Source organism: Apus apus, chromosome 9 (genome assembly GCF_020740795.1).
Source record: "Apus apus isolate bApuApu2 chromosome 9, bApuApu2.pri.cur, whole genome shotgun sequence".
Lineage (NCBI taxonomy): Eukaryota > Metazoa > Chordata > Aves > Apodiformes > Apodidae > Apus > Apus apus.
This window is the reverse complement of record NC_067290.1, coordinates 7338665-7357383: the sequence shown is the minus strand read 5'-3', so window position 1 is coordinate 7357383 and position 18719 is coordinate 7338665. Positions and strand designations below refer to the sequence as shown.

Below are 18719 nucleotides of genomic sequence, written 5' to 3'. Positions count from 1 at the left end.
GCAGATTCGCCTCGCCCGGCGCGGCGCGGCGCGGACCCCGCCGCCCTCCTTGGGCTCTCCCCGTTCTAGCCGCTCTCCTTCCTCCGCCGTTCCCGCCGCCATCCTCCGCTCCCCGCGCCGCTGCCTCCGCCCGCCCGCCCGGGCCGTGCCGAAAGTGCGGTTGCTAAGGGCGGCGCGGCGCTTTACCCAGGGCCGCCCCGCGCCAGGCGCCGCCGCAGCTCCCATTGTTGCGGCCCGGCCCGGGCCCGCCGCTGCCGCCGCCGCTGCCGCCGCCCATGGAGCCGCCCCGGCCCCGGGGCCGGTGAGCGTGGCCGGGGGGAGGGAGGGAAGGAGGGAAGCAGGGAGGGGAGGGCGGGCGGCCGGCCGGCCCGGGGAGGGGGCGGGGGGCCCGGCCCGGCCTGGCCTGGCATCAGCCCCCCTCAGCCCCTCGCCCCCCTCAGCCCCCCTCGGGCGGGCGACGCCATGGGCGTAGACTTCGACGTGAAGACCTTCTGCCACAACCTTCGCGCCACCAAACCCCCGTACGAGTGTCCGGTGGGCACCTGCCGGAAGATCTACAAGAGCTACAGCGGGATCGAGTACCACCTCTACCACTATGACCACGACAACCCCCCCCCGCCCCAGCACACCCCCCTGCGCAAGCACAAGAAGAAAGGGCGCCAGGCCCGCCCTGCCAACAAGCAGTCCCCCAGCCCCTCCGAGACCTCCCAGTCGCCAGGCCGTGAGGTGATGACCTACGCCCAAGCCCAGCGGATGGTGGAGGTGGATCTCCACGGCCGCGTCCATCGCATCAGCATCTTCGATAACCTGGACGTGGTGTCTGAGGATGAGGAGGTGCCTGAGGAGGTGCCCGAGAACGGGAGCAATAAGGAGAACACAGAGACACAGAGTGTCCCACCGAAATCTGGCAAGCACAAGAACAAGGAGAAGCGCAAGGACTCCAACCACCATCACCACAATGCCTCGGCTGGCACCACTCCCAAGCTCCCCGAGGTGGTGTACCGGGAGCTGGAGCAGGACACCCCCGATGCCCCGCCTCGCCCCACCTCTTACTACAGGTATTGTCCGTGACCGGGGTGTGAGGAGGCACCTGGGCAGCTCTAGCTTGTGCCTGGGGTCTGGAGGTGGAATTGGCTCAATTTCTGTGTATGGCTGATGGAAATGGCCTCTGCCTGCCTTTCCCAAGTCCCATGGAGCTGGCCATCCCATGGCTTCAGGCTCTCAGAGCTCTGTCCTGGTTTTGAGGGGTCCGTGCACCTGCAGAGCTCACTGTTGGATTGCTAGCAGTTGGGTTGCTGTGCTCTTCCTTTGCTGGGACAGCAATATGGTTACAGCAAAAAGAGACTCTGTCCTCCTGTCTTCCCCACCACTCTTTAGAGGTGTTATGGGATAGCTCCAGAGCCCCTCAGCACCAAGTTTTACCCATCAGATGTGCCTGTTTGCAGGCTTATTGTGTCTTTGTTGTCCGGTGTTTTTTCCATGAGTGGCATGGTGAGTGCAGTGGCCCAAAATCATACTTCAAGTGGGGCATTAATATTGAGCCAAAGTAAGGCTTGTGTGGCCACCCTAGCTGTCCTAGTTGCCAAGTGCCCGAGAAACCAGCACCGTGTTTCAGGGTCGGGATAATGATGTGATTTTGTCTCAGGGTATTAGAAAAGAAACCTCTCTGAGATGTCTGACATGGCAGGGGGTGGTTGCCATCAGTTGCAGCAGCGGCCTCGGGGTTCCACCTCTTTCGTCTCTGAATAACATCCCCTCACCTGCCACTCAGAGTGAAAGAGAAGGGGGTGCAGCCACCCTAACCAGGATTAACGAGTCGTGATGCCTCTGTGCCTGCTTCCTGTTGTGTCTTGGGCACAAGACCACTGTCTCCAGAGCATCTGGCACCTGCTCAGTGGCTTGTGCAGGCTCCTGTCTTGTGCTCATGACTCCCCAAGGCCCATACCTTGCTTGTTAGATGAGCTTAATTGTGTTTGTGTCATGCCTCATGCGCTGTTGTGCTGCTGCACTGCTCAGGGTGCAGCAGCACCTCCTGCCTCTGCACCTTCCTGCTCTGTCCCTGTTTTTTTTATTTTGACTTACGGCTCAACTGTATGTTAGGGTCCTGCAGGAGTTAGGATTGAGCAGCTCCAGGGCCCCGTGGGTCATGCCCTCACCCTCCCGTGCTATCATTCCAGGTACATCGAGAAGTCAGCGGAGGAGCTGGATGAGGAGGTGGAGTACGACATGGATGAGGAAGATTACATCTGGCTGGACATCATGAATGAGCGGCGGAAGACTGAAGGCGTGAGTCCCATTCCCCAGGAGATCTTCGAGTACCTGATGGACCGGCTGGAGAAGGAATCCTACTTTGAGAGCCACAACAAGGGGGATCCCAACGCCTTGGTGGATGAGGATGCTGTCTGCTGCATCTGCAACGACGGGGAGTGTCAGAACAGCAACGTCATCCTCTTCTGCGACATGTGCAACCTGGCTGTGCATCAGGAGTGCTACGGGGTGCCCTACATCCCGGAGGGACAGTGGCTCTGCCGACGGTGCCTGCAGTCACCCTCGCGAGCTGTGGACTGTGCTCTCTGCCCCAACAAGGGGGGGGCCTTCAAGCAGACAGATGATGGGCGCTGGGCACACGTGGTCTGTGCCCTCTGGATCCCCGAGGTGTGCTTTGCCAACACCGTCTTCCTGGAGCCCATTGACAGCATCGAGCACATCCCGCCTGCCCGCTGGAAGCTGACCTGTTACATTTGCAAGCAGCGTGGCTCCGGGGCTTGCATCCAGTGTCACAAAGCCAACTGCTACACTGCCTTCCACGTCACATGCGCCCAGCAGGCCGGGCTCTACATGAAGATGGAGCCCGTCCGGGAGATGGGGGCCAATGGTACCTCCTTCAGCGTGCGCAAAACTGCCTACTGCGACATCCACACGCCGCCGGGCTCTGTCCGCAGGCTTCCTGCCCTCTCCCACAGCGAGGGGGAGGAGGAAGATGAGGAGGAGGAAGAGGATGGGAAGAGCTGGAGCTCCGAGAAAGTCAAAAAAGCAAAGGCCAAGTCTCGGATCAAGATGAAGAAGGCGCGGAAGATCCTGGCGGAGAAACGAGCCGCGGCACCTGTGGTTTCTGTGCCCTGCATCCCCCCGCACAGGTACGACCTGCTACCCTCCCTTGACTGTGGAGAAGTGTCTCCTTTTCTTTGTGCCTCGTGTCCCACTTTCCACATGGGCATTACCTCCTTCCGCTCCTTAGCTTTTCACACAGGTGCTTTTTGCTTTGTTCTCGCTGTTGGTGGTTTCCTCTGGGAGTCCCGCAGAGAGGCAGGGTGATGTGCTGCCCCACAGAGGTGTCTGGGCCCTGGTGGGGCAGGAAATCGCTGCTGTTAGTTTAACGGCAGAGAACAAACTAGGCCGGATGCATCAGGAAGCAGCTGGGGGTTCCCACTGCTCCTTTCCTGTTGTGCTGACCTCAGATGCTGGAGTCAGTGGAGAAGGAGGAGGGGACAGAGGGCTGCTCTCCTTTCTGCCAAGGTTTGTTTTCTTCTAGAGTTGTGCAGGGGGAAAAAAGGGAAGTGTGGGAGGGATTCAGGCCTGGGAAATGCATGAACCCTGGGGGCTGTTGTGGCTCTGGAGCAGAGAGGTCTCATGTTGGGATTCCCGTGCCCTGCTGAACACATCCCAGCAACTGCTTACCCCTTGCTGGGCTTCCTCAGTGTTTTGTGCCAGTGACAGGCAGTAGCTCTGCCTTGGTGCTGCCGGTGGGGGGCTGGCTGGAGAGGATCAAGATGTCCTCAGCAGCGTGCAAAAGCACACAGAAGCGTCTTAGGGCAGTTTTGGTTCTCACCATGACTCTGTGCAGGCATCCTGAAGGTGAATCACAGCTTGGGTATGCAGGCATTTGTCTTCACAGTTTTGAACCACTACCCCGAGCTGTTGAGCTCTTCTCCTCCCTGTGGCTGGAGCTCTGCCAGGGGTGGAACCCCTGACACCGTGGCACTGTACCTGTGGCCCCTCAAGCACAGTGGTGACAGTGCAGGGACATGGGACCCTGGAGACTGTCTCCTATGTGGTCGGAGGGGAGCAGGGAGAAGCTGTGGGCTTTGCTCTCTGGGGAGCACACTGGTGTCTTGTGGAGGCAGATCTCTGCTTACAGGGCTGCTGGCTTTTTGCCATGGTCTGTCTGTGTCCTAACCCCATGTTTTTGCTCACTTGGGGCTTGCTCTGTAGCCAGAACTTCTTTTCTTATGTGTGGACACGTTGGCAGGCAGTTTGTAGGCTCTTGCTGCTATCATTGTGCTCCCAGCAAAACCCACACTGAGCTAGAAGCTGTTAGCCTCTCCCCAGGCCTTCCTGTTGGGATTAATTATTCTTCAAGGGCTGTTGCCAGAATGCCAAATGTCTTCCTGTGGGAGCTGTGCTTGGCTGGCGATGGCACAGGAGGCTGCTCAATTCAGTGGAGGCTGATGTAGGTTGGGTCATCCCCTGTGAGGAGCTGGAGATGCTGGGGGTGCATCCCTTAGGCTCCCCACTTGCAGGGCATCTCTGTCTGATGTTGCTAAACAGGGCTGTCCCAGCCTCTCCAGGCTTTCTGCTGTTGTAGAAATGAGGAAAATCCTTTTTGTGGCATTTTAGGCTGTTTAGGGTCGTCTTTCCTTAGCTCAGATAGGAGCTCTGTTCTGCTCGTGCCTTCTGTTCCCTCCTTGTGCTGTGCCAGGCTTGGCCAAGTTATGGACTCCCTGGGGCTCCAGTTTGTCTGGTAACATTTGGCCAGGGCCTTTGTCACCATGAGTGGACCTCAGCTGGGGAAATCATGGGTTTTGGATGGTCTGTGGGAGCTGTTAAAGGTCTGGCCCCTGATGTAGCTGTGTCATACCCTGACCTGGCGCAGCCTGCCCCCAGCTTTTGCTTTTTTAGCTAGCAGGAGGTAAAAAGGAAAAGTCTGTTTTGGAGAGGCAAGGCTGGACATTTCCTGGTGTCCTTCACTGCAGCTGACTCAGGGGGGTGGTTGCCCTGCGTGACTCGGTGTTACAGAAATTCCTGCTGTGGGCAAGGGTGTTCCCTGCCTGAGGAGCTTCTTGGCTGCTCTTGGGTGGCCTTGCTGCTCTGTCCCCCTAGCCAGGGCTTCTCCTGTAGCAGCCAGGCTTATCTTGATGGGGTGTGTGGTTCCTCTCCCTTCTCCAGGCTCAGTAAGATTACAAACCGTTTAACCATCCAGAGGAAGAGCCAGTTCATGCAGAGGCTGCACAGCTACTGGACTCTGAAGAGGCAGTCCCGGAATGGTGTCCCTCTGCTCCGCCGCCTTCAGACACACTTGCAGTCACAAAGAAACTGTGACCAGGTAAGGGCTGCTGGCTGGGGAGCTGCAGGGAAACCTGGCTGTGCCCGTGTGCTTCCTGCGCCTCTGGAGCTGGGGGCTCGGAGCCTTTGCTGCATGTGGTGCTTGCAGGCACGGGGGGGGCCAGGGTACAAGCTCCCAGGTGGGGAAAGGGCAGTCCCAGCTGCTTTTGCTGCTTCACCTTCTCCTCTGCTTTTCGGTGCTCAGAGATTTTCCAGGCAGTGACACTTGGCAGCCTGCCACAGGAAGGGAATCCTGCCACACAGAAGTTAGCTCCTTCGTCATGCCTGCCTTTAGCCAGTGGCAATGACAAACCCTGTCAGAAGTGGCTCAGGTCTGAGGCTGCTGTGTCAGCAAGTGTTGAGAGAGGTGGCCGAAGATCTCCAGAAACAGTCTGGAAGGAACCAAGGCCTCTCTTCCAGTTTCTGAAACTGCTCCAGGAGTGCTCCCTGTGTGAGCTGCTTCCAGCCCACTGTCTGCCTCTGCCCTTAGTCAGCGCTGCACAGATGTGAAGTCTCTAGTGCCAGAGAGGAAGATTTTTCTTCTGGCTCCTTGTCTGAGCGCTAAATCTTTCTTTCTGAGCCCTTTGAAGACTGTAGCTGGGCAGGGGTTTATCCTGCCTTTTCCCCCTTTCATAGTTATCTGCTGGAGAAGAGCTGAGACTGCTTTTGCTCATCTTTGGCTACAGCAGGATAAAAGTTGGCATTTTTCTTGCTCCAGAAGTGAAAGCAAACAGAGCCATGTTCCAGTTGCCCTTTGCTGGAGGGACCCTGGTGTTGTTGCTCTGTGCTGTTGGGCAGCTGTGGGCAGTTAGTTGTGTTAGGAAAAGTATTTCCAGAGGCACAGGATGTTCGCCTCCTTGGGTCGATGGCCAGGGAGCAGCTCTGGCCAGAGGTAGGGCTGTTTCTGACTCACCCACCGAGGTTACAAGGGCACTGGGCCCTTCAGCAAACCAGTGGGTCAGGCATCTTATCACCGTTTGATTCAGGTTCGACAACAGTACTCTTAATCTCCCCTCCCTCCCACCCAGGTAGGGAAGGAGAGAGAGAAAAAGAGAGACTTTGCTGGATTGAAAACTAAACTACACAGCTTTAATTAAACAGTAGTGATATAAGAAAATATATACAATTATATACAAATATGTTCAGGTATGTGCAAAAGCCTCTCGCCTCCCCCCACCCCCAGCAACTCCCACAGCACTTCCCTGAGCTGCCAACAGTCCCGAGAAATCCCGGAGCTGCTGCTGGAGAAAGCAGAGAGTGATGAGGGTCAGGAGAGCTCAAGCCTAAGGGTCAGTGGTGCTGGATGGACGGAGTCCTCCCTGGATGCCGGCCATGGACGGAAGAGAAGGGAAGAAAAAGCAGGAAGGAAGTTGTCTTCTCTGATCTCTGACGTTCCTCTGAGTTCATGTAGATATATGGAATGAAATATCTCTGGCCAGTTTTGCTGTCTGTCTAACTCAGCCTCCTACAGGGGGGTCATAGATCTCCCTGTAGTGTCTGAGCTGGCAGAGTGAAGGTGCGACCTTGAAGCCCCAGCAGTTAGAAAAATGTTCCTCTCTTACCAGTCTTAGTTGAAACACTCTGGTACTAGTTAAAAGAAAGCTTGCTGAAGGAAAAAATAAATCAGTAAAAGGAAAATTGGCTTCATCCTGGCTCAAATCAGGACACATGCTGGTTCCCTTTGCCAGGGAAGAGCTCCGGCACACAGTCAGGAAGATGGAGATGAGAACACATCTCCTGTCGGCTCATGGTCTCTGATGTTCCCGCAGAGAGACACTGAGGATAAGAACTGGGCCCTGAAGGAGCAGCTGAAGTCATGGCAGCGCCTCCGCCATGACCTAGAGCGGGCACGCTTGCTGGTGGAGCTGATACGCAAGCGGGAGAAGCTCAAGAGAGAGACGGTAACGATTGTTTGCCCCTCTTTGGGGAGCCGCTGGGGTGGGCACAAGCAAGGGCTCTTCAGAGTGCCGTAGGGTGAGTGCCAGGGTTCCCTCAGCCCTGCTGTGCCCTGCCCTGGTGGCTCTGAGCAAAGGTGGCTGCTCTGCAAGGCTGAGGTGGGACTGGGCGGTGCTGGAGCTGGTGCCTCCAGAGATGGGGCTGAGGGGCAGTCCCTGCCCCACGTGGCGAGAGGTGTCAGTGTCCTGTAGGACTGCACTTCTCCCTGGGGGCTGTCCCTGCTGCTGGGCAGGGGCTCAGCCCTGCTCTGGTCCTCTGTTTCAGATCAAAGTGCAGCAGGTGGCACTGGAAATGCAGCTGACCCCCTTCCTCATCCTCCTCCGCAAGACACTCGAGCAGCTGCAGGAGAAAGACACGGGCAACATCTTCAGCGAGCCGGTCCCTCTGTCTGAGGTAACAGAAATCTACGAAGTAAGAACCCCCTTCCCCAGATTTCTACTTCACTCAAACGTGTCCCTTGCTCGTACCAAGGGCTGCCCTGGGTGCTCTCTGGTCCTGACGCTCCCCCAAGCAGCCTGGTGCTGGCTGGAGCACGGCACTCAGCTCTTCCTCTGTGCGTGTGGCTGGTGACTCACTGGCGTGTCTGAGCAGTTGGGGATTCCTGGTGGGAAGGGCCCTTGGCGGGAAGTACACTCTTACCTGTCTTCTCACAAAGGCCTGTGCAGGGCAACAGGCTGAGCACAGTGCAGAAATGGGTTTGACCCCCAAGCCATCACTACTGGGGACAAGGGACATTATCCCTGAGACCAGCATCGAGTCCCTGCCGGGAGAGGTGGGGAAAGGGCGTGTTGGCTCCGCACGGCTCTGGCAGCAGGTCAGCACTGAAGTGTTTCAGCAGGGCTGGGGAGGAAGGCTGGGCAGTCCCACCCACAGCCTGCACGGTTTGGTTTCACCTGTCTGCACTCATCCTCGCCCCTGGGGGCTGCACCTGCAGCTTCCTTCCCCAGGGAACACCATGTAGCATACAGGATCCCAGCTGCCCGCAGACAGGAGAAGACAGGAAGCTGGTGTGTGCGCTGCAGCCATGAAAGCGCTTCAGAGAGCGTCTGCTCTGACAGGTGGAGCTCAGCACATGGGCTCCCTGGCCCAGAGGCCTTCCTGCTCCTCGAGCTGCAGAAGCAGACGGCGTTCCCTGGTGTGCATTTGGGCAGAAGACATGGAGTGATACCTGATTCCTCTAATGACCATTTTCTTGGAGCAGGTGATGCTAACCCATGGTTCCCGGGCTCTTAGCTCTGGCTATTTCCTCATGCAGGTCCCAGACTACCTGGATCACATCAAGAAGCCGATGGATTTTCAGACAATGAAACAAAACCTGGAAGCCTATCGCTATCTGAATTTCGACGACTTTGAGGAGGATTTCAACCTAATTATCAACAACTGTTTGAAATACAATGCCAAAGACACAATCTTCTACCGGGCAGCCATCCGTCTGCGGGAGCAGGGAGGTGCCGTTCTCCGGCAGGCTCGCCGGCAGGCGGAGAAGATGGGCATTGACTTTGAGACAGGCATGCACTTCCCCCACTGCGTGACGGTGGAAGATGCTCAGGTCCAAGACATCGAGGACGGTGGGTGTTCATCCCCTTGTCGAGGGCTACTTGAAGGTAAAGCCCAGGGCAGAGTCAGGGCACCTGGGGTCTGTTTGAGATGGAAGGTTCAGTCGGGTGCCTGGATTGCCTGTGCCTGCTCCCCAGAGAGGTGGGGACTTTGCCAGCCTGGTACCTGTTGGCCCCACTGGGTATGTTCAGTGTCTCAGAGAAGGATCCTGTCATGGTCTCCCTCTCCTCAGGGCTCAGTCAAGGAAATATCCCTGCTCTGTAATGGTTCAGGATCCCTTTGACTCTTGTTTTCCCTGTTACAACCCCCTTTCTTGTTCCTGCTGCCAATGGGAACCCTGGTATTCTCTAAGCTGCCAATCAGCCTGCCTCCCCCAGCAGTCCCAACTGGCCTGCTTCCCACAGGACTCCTTCTGCAGGTCTTTCAGGGTGACTTCCCATGTTCACAGGTGTTTGGTTCCATGTCAGCTACTTCTCTCCTGTGTGGAACCTGGATTGCCCCATGCCCTTTCATGTAGAGGAGCTCCAGAGAGTTCCTAATGTCTTTCGTCCATCTCCTCCTCTTTGTTCCCCCAGAAGACGTGCGGCTGCTGCTCTCAGAGAATCAGAAGCACCTGCCCTTGGAGGAGCAGCTGAAGATCCTGCTGGAGCGGCTGGATGAGGTCAACGCTGGCAAGCAGAGCATAGGACGGTCCCGCCGGGCCAAGATGATCAAGAAGGAGATCACTGTCCTGCGGAGGAAGCTGGCTCACCCGCGGGAGCTGGGCCGGGACGGGCTGGAGCGGCACGGCTCCTCTGCCAGGGGAGTCCTGCAGTCACACAACCCCTGCGAGAAGGACCTGCAGACAGACAGCGCTGCAGAGGAGAGCAGCAGCCAGGAGACTGGCAAAGGTAGGGATCCCTCTGGAATATGGCTGGTTTGGGGGAGCAGTGGAGAACCACAGGCACAGCCTGGTTTGCCTCCGGGGAGCGTTGGCAGGCAGCTGGTGGTGGCAGCTGCGGCTGGTGTGTGCCTCCAGTGCAGCCTAGGAACTGGACCTTGTTCCAGAGACTGCAAGTCCCAGCTGTGTGACGTGGGGTGTGAGGTGGGTTGGTTATTTCCTTTCCTGCTCAGCCCTGCCAGCTCTGCCACACTGCCCGGTTTCTCTAGCGACATTACGGAGCAGACAGCCTGGGGTGTCCCATCCTGCTCCAGGGCATAGGAGGGAGCTGGGGCAGCACGGGCTGCCGAGCTCAGCACCCCCCGGGGCTGGGAGCTGAATGCCAGCCAGGTGCCAGCTCCCTTCTCTCCTGGAGGGAGATTCCAAGCAGGGCTCCTTGGGCAGCACAGCCAAAGCTCCAGGCAGAGCTGCTGCATGTCACTGAGGCTTTCCCAACTCTGCTTCCCCCCCCCGAGCACCCCGAAAAGCAGGCTTTTCCACAGACTGGGAGTGTTTTAGGGCCTTTATCTTTCAAGAGTGTTTTCTCAGCTGCTTTGTGTCGTGGGGAGGGTTTGTTCCTGCTTGACTGCTCCTGACTTCTGTTTCAGTGAGGTTGTTGCCTGGGAAAAATGAGGGCATTCCTGGCTGATGTTCATTGCTGTCTCCATCCAGCTTTTGCTGTCAGCAGACTGGATAGTCTGAGGGCACAGACATGGCAAAGCTCAGGATGGAGGATCTTCATTCTGATGAATTAAGCTGTTCCTTGCTGCTGCTGTCATGTCACTGCCAGGTGTCCCACAGGCTGCAGCCACCACCTTCTCCTCCCTCTTGCAGGCCTGGGTCCCAATTCTTCTTCCACCCCAGCACATGAAGTTGGCAGGAGGACCTCAGTGCTCTTCTCCAAGAAGAACCCTAAAACTGCCGGTCCTCCAAAACGCCCAGGACGCCCCCCGAAGAATCGAGACAGCCAGATGGCCCCTGGGCACGGGAACAGCCCCATCGGGCCCCCCCCAGCTCCCCATCATGGGCTCCTCCCAGCGCCAGAGGAAGCGGGGGCGAAGCCCACGGCCCAGCTCCAGCTCGGACAGTGACAGTGACAAGTCCAACGAGGACGCTCCCATGGGTGGGTGCGGTGGCGGTTCCGGGAGCGCGGGGCGGGGCCCAGCGCGGGTCTAACGCTCTCCTCTTGTGCTGTCTCACAGACCTGCCAGCCAACGGTTTCAGCAGCGGGAACCAGCCGGTGAAGAAGAGCTTCCTGGTGTACCGCAATGACTGCAGCCTGCCCCGCAGCAGCTCCGACTCGGAGTCCAGCAGCAGCAGCAGCAGCAGTGCTGCCTCGGACCGCACCAGGTACCGGCCCCCAGGGGCACTGGTGCTGCCAGGGTGGCAGTGGGTGGCTCTCTGCCATGAGCTGCTGCTTGAGGAGAGTGTTTGATGGGACCTGCCTCACTCACCCCCCTGCAGCCCGGTGGCTGTTACTGGAATGCTGGGAAGTTGCGGGTTTTGTGCCTTTTTTTGGTGTAAAACCTAAAGGTGTGAGTGTGCAGCACCCAATGCTGGGGGTAAGCTAGGGGGGAGTGTGAGCTGGGGGATTCCCCTTTGGCACAGTGGCTGCTCTGGCACCAGCCCTTCCCATGGCCCACTCCAGCCTGTGGCTCTGATCAGGATAGGAGCATGGCTTCTGTCCCCCCAGGTGAAATAGGGTGAGGGTCTGGCTGGTATCCCATCAGAAGCACCATTCCTCCCTCCTTCCTGGTACCTCTGCCAAGCTCTCCCCTGTGCCAAGCCCTTCCCAGTGCCAGCCAGAGCCCACAGGCCTGGTATCCCACTGGGTTGGCCCTCTGGGATGTGGTTTGTGGAAGCTGAAGGTGGCTCCCACCCACAGCTCTGCTCCCTCTCTCCACAGCACAACACCCTCCAAGCAGGGCCGAGGGAAGCCCTCCTTCTCCCGGGTGAACTTCCCAGAGGACAGCAGTGAGGACACCTCAGGAACAGAGAATGAGTCCTACTCCGTGGGCACAGGGCGAGGCGTGGGGCACGGCAGTAAGTACCGTGGCTGCACGCTTGGCTGTCACTGTCAGCCAGCGGGGACAGGGCTGACCCCCCTCTCCCCACACAGTGGTGCGCAAGGGCATGGGGCGCGGCACGAGCTGGCTCTCCGAGGATGAGGATTCCTCCCTGGATGCCCTGGACCTGGTGTGGGCCAAGTGCCGGGGCTACCCCTCCTACCCAGCACTGGTGAGTACTGCTGGCCACCCCTCCTGAGGCCTCCAAAATCCACATGGGGGGGGCGTCCCCTCTCAGCCCCTCTCCTCTGCTCCTCGGACAGATCATCGACCCCAAGATGCCGCGGGAAGGCATGTTCCACCACGGTGTCCCCATCCCCGTGCCACCCCTGGAGGTGCTGAAGCTGGGGGAGCAGATGACTCAGGAAGCGCGCGAGCACCTCTACCTTGTCCTCTTCTTCGACAACAAGCGCACTTGGTAAGGCTGGGGCTTCGGAGCTGGGGGGGGAGGGGGGGGGGAAGGGGGGGAGACGATTGTAACCCTCAAACGAGGTGGCCCCCCGCTCCCCTCAGGCAGTGGTTGCCCCGGACAAAGCTGGTGCCGCTGGGCGTGAACCAGGACCTGGACAAGGAGAAGATGCTGGAGGGCCGCAAGTCCAACATCCGCAAGTCGGTGCAGATCGCCTACCACCGCGCCATGCAGCACCGCAACAAGGTGCAGGGCGAGCAGAGCAGCGACTCCAGCGAGAGCGACTGAGACCCCCGCCCCCCGGGCCGCCCCCGGGGCTGATCCCCCACCCCCCACCCCCCACCCCCATCCCTCGGGGCCGCTCCCCCGTATCTCAGGGCAAACGGGCCCCCTCGTGCAGCTGGCCTGCACCCACCGGGGGCGGGGACCGGGGGGGGCGGCCCCCCGAGCCCCCCTCTCACCCCCCCGGTGCCCCCGCCCACGCCTCCCCGGGATGTCGTTCTGGCCGCCCCCTCCCTCCCTCCCTTCCCCCGCGCTGCAACCCCCGCCCGCCCCCGCCTCCCCCCTTGCCAGCGCCGCGCTCGGACGTTGTTTGTATTTATTTTGAAGGAAGAAAAAAAAATCTATTGATTCTTAGAAAGTAAATTCTCCCGTGCGGGCGGACGGGGGGGAGCGGGAGCGGGGCGGGCTGCGCTTCCGGAACCGCGGCCGGAAGTTGGGCCAGAGCGTCGCCGGCGCGTGGGCGGCGCTCTGCCCGCTGGAGGGAAACCATGGTGAGGGGGTGAGGGGGTACGGCCTGGAGCCAAGTGTGGGGCTGGGTGGGGGCTGGCTGGGCCGCGGTATGGGGAGGTGTGGGGCGGGGGGGGCTGTGGGGCAGGGGTTTGGGGTTCGGCTGTGGGTCCAGGCTGGGGCTGTGGGGCGGGGGGGCTGTGGGGCAGGGATTTGGGGTTCGGCTGTGGGTCCAGGCTGGGGCTGTGGGGCGGGGGGGCTGTGGGGCAGGGATTTGGGGTTCGGCTGTGGGTCCAGGCTGGGGCGGGGGGGGCTGTGGGGCAGGGGTTTGGGGTTCGGCTGTGGGTCCAGGCTGGGGCGGGGGGGCTGTGGGGCAGGGATTTGGGGGCTCGGCTGTGGGTCCAGGCTGGGGCTGTGGGGCGGGGGGGCTGGGGGGCAGGGATTTGGGGTTCGGCTGTGGGTCCAGGCTGGGGCTGTGGGGCAGGGGTTTGGGGGGGCAGGGGTGGGGCCCTGCAGCAGCAGCAGCAGCCCTGGGTGCAGAGGCACGTTCTGGGGTGGCACAGGGATGGGGGGCGGGCAGTCTCTGACCCACCGCCTCCGAAGAGCAGGGGGTGCAGCCGGCCCGCCCTGCACCCCATGAAGCTGCGGGACACCCCCTCGTCCTGCCCGGCTCTGTGGCGGTCCCTGCCCTGCCCGCCGGCCGAGCTGCGCCTGGACCTGGTGCTGTCGTCGGGACAGACCTTTCGGTGAGCCAGCCCGGGGGTCCCAGCCCCCCAAGGCCCAGCCCCGCGGGGGTCGGGCTGGCCCCAACGCCCCGGTGTGTGGCAGGTGGTGGGAGAGCAGCCCGGGGGCCTGGACGGGCGTGCTGGGGGAGCGTGTCTGGACGCTGCGGCAGGAGCGGGACCGGCTCTGGTACACGGTGTATGGTGAGGAAGAGGAGGATGGGAGTCCCGCCCGGGTGGCACAGCCGGACGGTGCTGAGACAGACCGGATCCTGCGTGACTACTTCCAGCTGGACGTGGGGCTGCCAGCCCTGTACCAGGCCTGGGGGGCAGCCGACCCCCTCTTTCGCAAGGTGGCCAAAGACTTCCCAGGTGAGGACACCACAGGGGACGGCTGCAGCTCCAGCCTGGCCTCCCCTCACCACATCCCGCTGTCAGGGGTGCGGGTGCTGCGGCAGGACCCCGTCGAGTGCCTCCTCTCCTTCATCTGCACCTCCAACAACCACATCTCCCGCATCACCGCCATGATCGAGCGCCTCTGCTGCGCCTTCGGCCGCCGCCTCTGCCGGCTGGACGCCCGGCCCCTTCACGCCTTCCCTTCCCTCTCAGCGCTCACAGGTCCGTCCTCACCCCGACGATGCCCTTGTCACCCTGCCACGGCCTCAGCCGTGCCCACACACGTCCCCCTGCTGTCCCCCCGCAGGAGCTGACGCCGAGCCCCGGCTGCGGGCGCTGGGCTTCGGCTACCGGGCCCGGTTTGTCAGCGGCAGCGCGCGGGCCCTGGCCGGGGGGCTGGGTGCCGAGGGGCTGCGCCGGCTGCGCGCGGCGCCCTACGCCGAGGCCAGGCGGGTGCTGTGCGCCCTGCCCGGGGTGGGCGCCAAGGTGGGTGCTGAGACTGGGTGGGGGGCGCGGGGCGTCAGCAGGGGCTGACGGTGCTACCCGGGCACAGGTGGCCGACTGCGTCTGTCTGATGGCGCTGGACAAGGCGGAGGCGGTGCCCGTGGACACCCACGTCTGGCGCATTGCGCGGCAGCGCTACGGGGCGGCGCTGGGGGGCAGGAGCCTGACCCCCCGGGCCCACCAGGAGATCGGTGAGAGCGGGGCTGGGCCCTGGCACGGGACCCCTGGGGTGGGGACAGTGCCCCCAACGCTCGTGTTCATCCTCTCTCTGCAGGTGACTTCTTCCGCGGGCTGTGGGGGCCCCGCGCTGGCTGGGCACAGGCGGTGAGTCCCCCGCTCCCCTGCCCGGGCACCCTGGGGCTCGCCTCCCAGCCCAGCTGTGCCCACCCCTCATCATTTATCCCCACCCAGGTCCTCTTCTGTGCTGACCTCCGCAAGGGCCAGGAGCCAGCCGGCAGCCGGGAGGGGGCCCGGAGGGGCCGAGGCCGGGACAGCTGTGGGGATGGTCTCCCCTAGGGACACCCCACGAGGGACAGAGCCCCTGGGGAGCAGACTGGGACGGGGGGGGTGTCACAGCCAGCTTGGGACACAGGTGTGAACTGCTACCTGTCCCCTGCCTGCTGGGTGCTGAGGGGGGAGCTGCTGCCCCAAGTTGCTCCTCCCAGGGCAGAGCTGAGCCAAGCAGCATTTGCCTCTTGCTTTTATTACAAGCAATAAAATAGAAACATCCATTTGGAAAATTCTCTTTAAACATGCTGGGAGGCTGGGGGGGGAGTAGTGCCAGGGGAGGTGTGTGGGGGAGGGAGGGGGCCCGGGATACAGCCCCAAGCTGGGGAGGGGCTCCTGGGGGCTGCCCCTGCCCAGATGCAGAGCTCTGCTGTGACCCTGTGGCTGCATTCAGCGCCCCCCTTGGGATGAGTAGGGCAGGGTACCCCCACACCCAGCCCTGCCAGCACTACAGGGCCCCCCCTACCCCACACTGTGCCCACGGGAGGGCCAGTCCCCCGTCAGCCCCCCCAGAACTGCGCTGTGCTCAGTCTGGCGTGAGGTGCTGAGCTCTGCTGGTGGGTGGGCGGCCACAGCCTGACCCTGTGGGGAGGAACAGGGTGAGCACGGGACAGCAGCCCCAGGGAGTGCAGGATGGAGACGGGGAGGGGTCAGGGCTCACCGTTGCTGTTGCCCCCTTCCAACTGCTCACCAGGGCTGGTGGGAGTTGTCTGCCCAGGGCCCTCCTGGCTGGTTCCCAGCTGCAGCTTCCTCATGTGTCTCACCACCGCCGTGGCATTGAAGGCTTGCTGCCAATCCCACAGCGTCTGTCACCCAGCACGGGGGGGCCCCTGCACCACCCCCCACCCTGCACCCACAGGCCCCCTGCACCCTGAGCTCACCTTCCACTTGCTCTTTGCAAAGTTCTTCTTGATCTGCTCGCTCACCGACTGATGGATGTTCTTGTCCAGAGCTGTGTCCCCAGCAATCCTGGGGTTGTGGGGTGGGGGGGGTTGTTCAGCGGGAGTCCCCCTGCCCCACAGCTGCCATGGGGTGGAGCCAGGAAGGGAGGGTGGGCAGGCAGTGAGCAGCAGGTCCCCCCCCCTTACCAAGGATGCTGCAGGGCTTGCTCGCAGGTGAAGCGCTTGCCAGGATCCTTCTCCATCAGGTGCTGGATGAAGTCCTTGGCTGGGATGGGGCAGGGAGCAGCTGTCAGTGCCTGCACCCGTTGCCCACCCCACCCCCCCCCCCCCCCCAGCTACTGTGACACCATGCTGCTGTCCCAGCTCACCTGAGTCTGAGATGTCGTCCCAGTAGGGCGAGTCAAACTCGTACTCAGCCCGCAGGATCTGCTCGAACAGCTTGGCATCATTCTCGTCGTAGAACGGGGGGTAACCGCAGAGCCTGGGGGAGGGTTGGCAGGGAGGGGAATGCTGGCCCCAGGCAGCCCGGGGGAGTGGGCCCCTGTGGAGAGGAGAGGGCAGGGAGGGGGCGGTACGTACAGGATGTAGGCGATGACCCCAATGGACCAGCAATCCACTGCCTTGCTGTAGGGCTTCTGCGCCAGCACCTCGGGGGCTGGGAGGGGACACCAGGGATGAGGAGGGACCCCAACCCCAGGGGGGGGGACCTCAAGCCTGCAGCTGGGGTCATGACAGCCCCAGCAGGTGCTCACCCACGTAGCCGGGGGTGCCGCAGGCTGTGGACATGACGCTGCCGCAGCCCTCGATCTTGGAGAGCCCAAAGTCACTGATCATGATCTTGGAGTCCTCGTCCAGGCTGTAATAGAGCAGGTTCTCGGGCTGCGGAGAGGAGGGGTCAGGGTGGGTGATGCTGGGTCCCCTCCCTGCCACCACAACGGGGGTCGGTGTGTGTCACTCCCCCAGCTCACCTTCAGGTCGCGGTGGACGATGCCCATGTCGTGCAGGTACTTGACGGCATCGAGGATCTGCCGGATCAGGGCGCTGGCGTCCCGCTCGGTGTAGAAGCCCTTCTCCACGATGCGGTCAAAGAGTTCCCCACCTGAGACCCTGAGGGGACAGGCAGTGACAGCACAGCTGCCCCCACGACCCTCTGGACCCACCCCCCCTTCCCAGGTCCCCTGATGTCACTCACAGCTGCATGATGAGGTAGAGGTGGGTGCTGCTCTCGTAGATGTCATCCAAGGCCACGATGTTGGGGTGTTTGATCCTGTGGAAGGGAGGCATGGAGGGGAGGGGAAGGGGGGTGTGAGGGGTCTTCCGCTGCCTCCATACCCCAGCCCCACCACGGGACAGGGAGCAGCCAGGCTGGGCCCCGTGGGGCGTCACGCGCTGCCAGCTATTTTGGGCGCTGCCGATAATGCCCGGCGATGGGTGCTGGCAGCAGGGAGCTGTGCTGGGGGGGGGTGGGCACAGAGCAGGACCCCCCCCCCCCCCGCCCCAACCCTGGCAGCCCCTACTTGTGGAGGACAGCGATCTCATTCTCGATGCTGGTCTCCTTCCCCTCCAGTGCCTTCTTGGGGATGCACTTGATGGCCACCAGCTTCTGCGTCGCCTTCTCCTCCGCCAGGACCACCTCTGAGAAGGCCCCCCTGGGGAGGCCAGGGGAGGGGAGGTGGTGAGGGGTGAGTGGGACAGGGGTGCTGCTGGCACGGCTGCAGCCGTGCCACCATTGCCATGGCAACGGGCAGAAAGTCCAGCTATTTATAGGAGAAAAATGAGCAGGAACCGCCCACCCGGACGGCTGGACACGGGCCCAGCCAGGAATGGGTGCATGGGCTGCACCGTCCCCTTATCCAGCAGGATAAGGCCACCGCAGGGATAAGCCCCCCGGGTGGGTTTCAACAGCTGTCCCACAGCACCCAGGGCCACTGTGCTCGGCTCCACGGGGGCCACCCAAAGGCCAAGGTGGCCAGTGGTCAGCGTAAGCCAGGCTGTAATTAACCAGCTAATCCAGCCTAAGAGTCTTACGGCGCGTCGGGCACCCCTCTGCCAGCCGGGGGAGACACCGGTGGGCACTTCATGTGCCACACGGTCCCTCGTGGCAGCCCTCCCCACCTCCCCCCCACCCCCCCCGCACCTCGGGCCACCCTTTAAGCTGACGCAGTCCCACGCAGTGGCGGGAAGGGGGGAGCAGTGGGGGGCGGTCACCACCAGTGGGTTGTCACCGGTGTCGCCTATTGACTCACGTGCCCAGGACCTCTCGGAAGTCATAGATGCGCCGAATGTCCTCAGTCCTCTTCTTCCAGCCGGGACCATCCTTCCCCAGCGGCATGGTGCCCCGTGGGGACACCTGGGACACGCGTGGGGAAAAGTGGGATGGGGAAGGGGGGGGGTGTGTGTGTGGGGGGGTGACACACGCAGGGCCCCTCCCGTTGCCCACCCGCCCCTGCGGGCGGTCGCAGGGCGGGTGGGCACCGGGAGGGGCCGTGTGACACGCGTGATTGCGTGGGCTCTGACGTAAAAACCGTCCCCGCGCGTGGACACCCCCGCCCCGCCCTTACCCACGGCGGCCCCGGCCCCGCGCGGAGCAGCGGCGGCTCCTCCCGGGCTGCCCTGATGTCACGGAGGGGGGCGGGGCCAGATGCCGGGGGGCGTGGCCAAGGAGGGAACGGCAGCCAATGGGGAGGGAGGTGGGCGGGGCCAGGAGCCGAGCAGGGACACGCGTGACCG

At 61.9% G+C, this 18719-nt stretch overlaps 3 protein-coding genes across 7 annotated transcripts; 2 read left to right on the top strand and 1 right to left on the bottom strand.

Annotated features, from left to right (window-relative positions):
• Positions 1 to 375: 375 nt before the first annotated feature.
• On the top strand, positions 376 to 12829 carry BRPF1 (bromodomain and PHD finger containing 1). Its single transcript, XM_051627953.1, is given in 14 exon segments — positions 376 to 1058; positions 2178 to 3137; positions 5167 to 5323; positions 7092 to 7223; positions 7543 to 7689; positions 8534 to 8846; positions 9411 to 9725; positions 10589 to 10755; positions 10757 to 10877; positions 10957 to 11104; positions 11661 to 11797; positions 11874 to 11992; positions 12084 to 12238; positions 12334 to 12829. Coding segments are annotated over 14 exon segments (3651 nt in total). The 5' UTR covers positions 376 to 462; the 3' UTR covers positions 12518 to 12829.
• Positions 12830 to 12981: 152 nt separating this feature from the next.
• Positions 12982 to 15184, top strand: OGG1 (8-oxoguanine DNA glycosylase). Of its 4 annotated transcripts, XM_051627968.1 has the most exons (8): positions 12982 to 13010; positions 13522 to 13704; positions 13787 to 14052; positions 14119 to 14298; positions 14384 to 14562; positions 14630 to 14771; positions 14855 to 14904; positions 14992 to 15184. In XM_051627968.1, exons 1-8 carry the CDS (start codon positions 13000 to 13002, stop codon positions 15094 to 15096), a joined length of 1116 nt encoding a protein of 371 aa, XP_051483928.1. In that variant the 5' UTR covers positions 12982 to 12999; the 3' UTR covers positions 15097 to 15184. The 4 variants fall into 4 exon arrangements, with proteins under 4 accessions (XP_051483928.1, XP_051483927.1, XP_051483930.1 ...); XM_051627967.1 differs by having other exon boundaries at positions 13787 to 14298; XM_051627969.1 differs by having other exon boundaries at positions 12996 to 13018; positions 13567 to 13704; positions 13787 to 14298.
• A 79-nt stretch (positions 15185 to 15263) lies between these two features.
• CAMK1 (calcium/calmodulin dependent protein kinase I) lies at positions 15264 to 18623 on the bottom strand. Of its 2 annotated transcripts, XM_051627972.1 has the most exons (12): positions 18551 to 18623; positions 18236 to 18339; positions 17507 to 17638; positions 17182 to 17256; positions 16958 to 17096; positions 16742 to 16868; positions 16569 to 16644; positions 16358 to 16470; positions 16176 to 16254; positions 15969 to 16056; positions 15749 to 15875; positions 15264 to 15669 (listed from the first exon to the last, which is right to left on the bottom strand). In XM_051627972.1, exons 2-12 carry the CDS (start codon positions 18319 to 18321, stop codon positions 15614 to 15616), a joined length of 1098 nt encoding a protein of 365 aa, XP_051483932.1. In that variant the 5' UTR covers positions 18322 to 18339; positions 18551 to 18623; the 3' UTR covers positions 15264 to 15613. The 2 variants fall into 2 exon arrangements, with proteins under 2 accessions (XP_051483932.1, XP_051483933.1); XM_051627973.1 differs by lacking the exon at positions 18551 to 18623 and having other exon boundaries at positions 15779 to 15875; positions 18236 to 18511.
• Between the last annotated feature and the right edge of the window lie 96 nt (positions 18624 to 18719).

Bases quoted from the DNA above. Each gene is read 5' to 3' on its own strand.
- OGG1 (XM_051627967.1), top strand. The intron at 13,705-13,786 runs GTGAGCCAGCCC...GGTGTGTGGCAG, and splicing joins TCGTCGGGACAGACCTTTCG to GTGGTGGGAGAGCAGCCCGG. The intron at 14,299-14,383 runs GTCCGTCCTCAC...GTCCCCCCGCAG, and splicing joins TTCCCTCTCAGCGCTCACAG to GAGCTGACGCCGAGCCCCGG.
- CAMK1 (XM_051627972.1), bottom strand. From the start codon at position 18,321: ATGCCGCTGGGGAAGGATGGTCCCGGCTGGAAGAAGAGGACTGAGGAC. The intron at 16,471-16,568 runs GTACGTACCGCC...ACCCTCCCCCAG, and splicing joins GGGGTCATCGCCTACATCCT to GCTCTGCGGTTACCCCCCGT. The intron at 16,255-16,357 runs GTGAGCTGGGAC...GCCCCATCCCAG, and splicing joins GGACGACATCTCAGACTCAG to CCAAGGACTTCATCCAGCAC.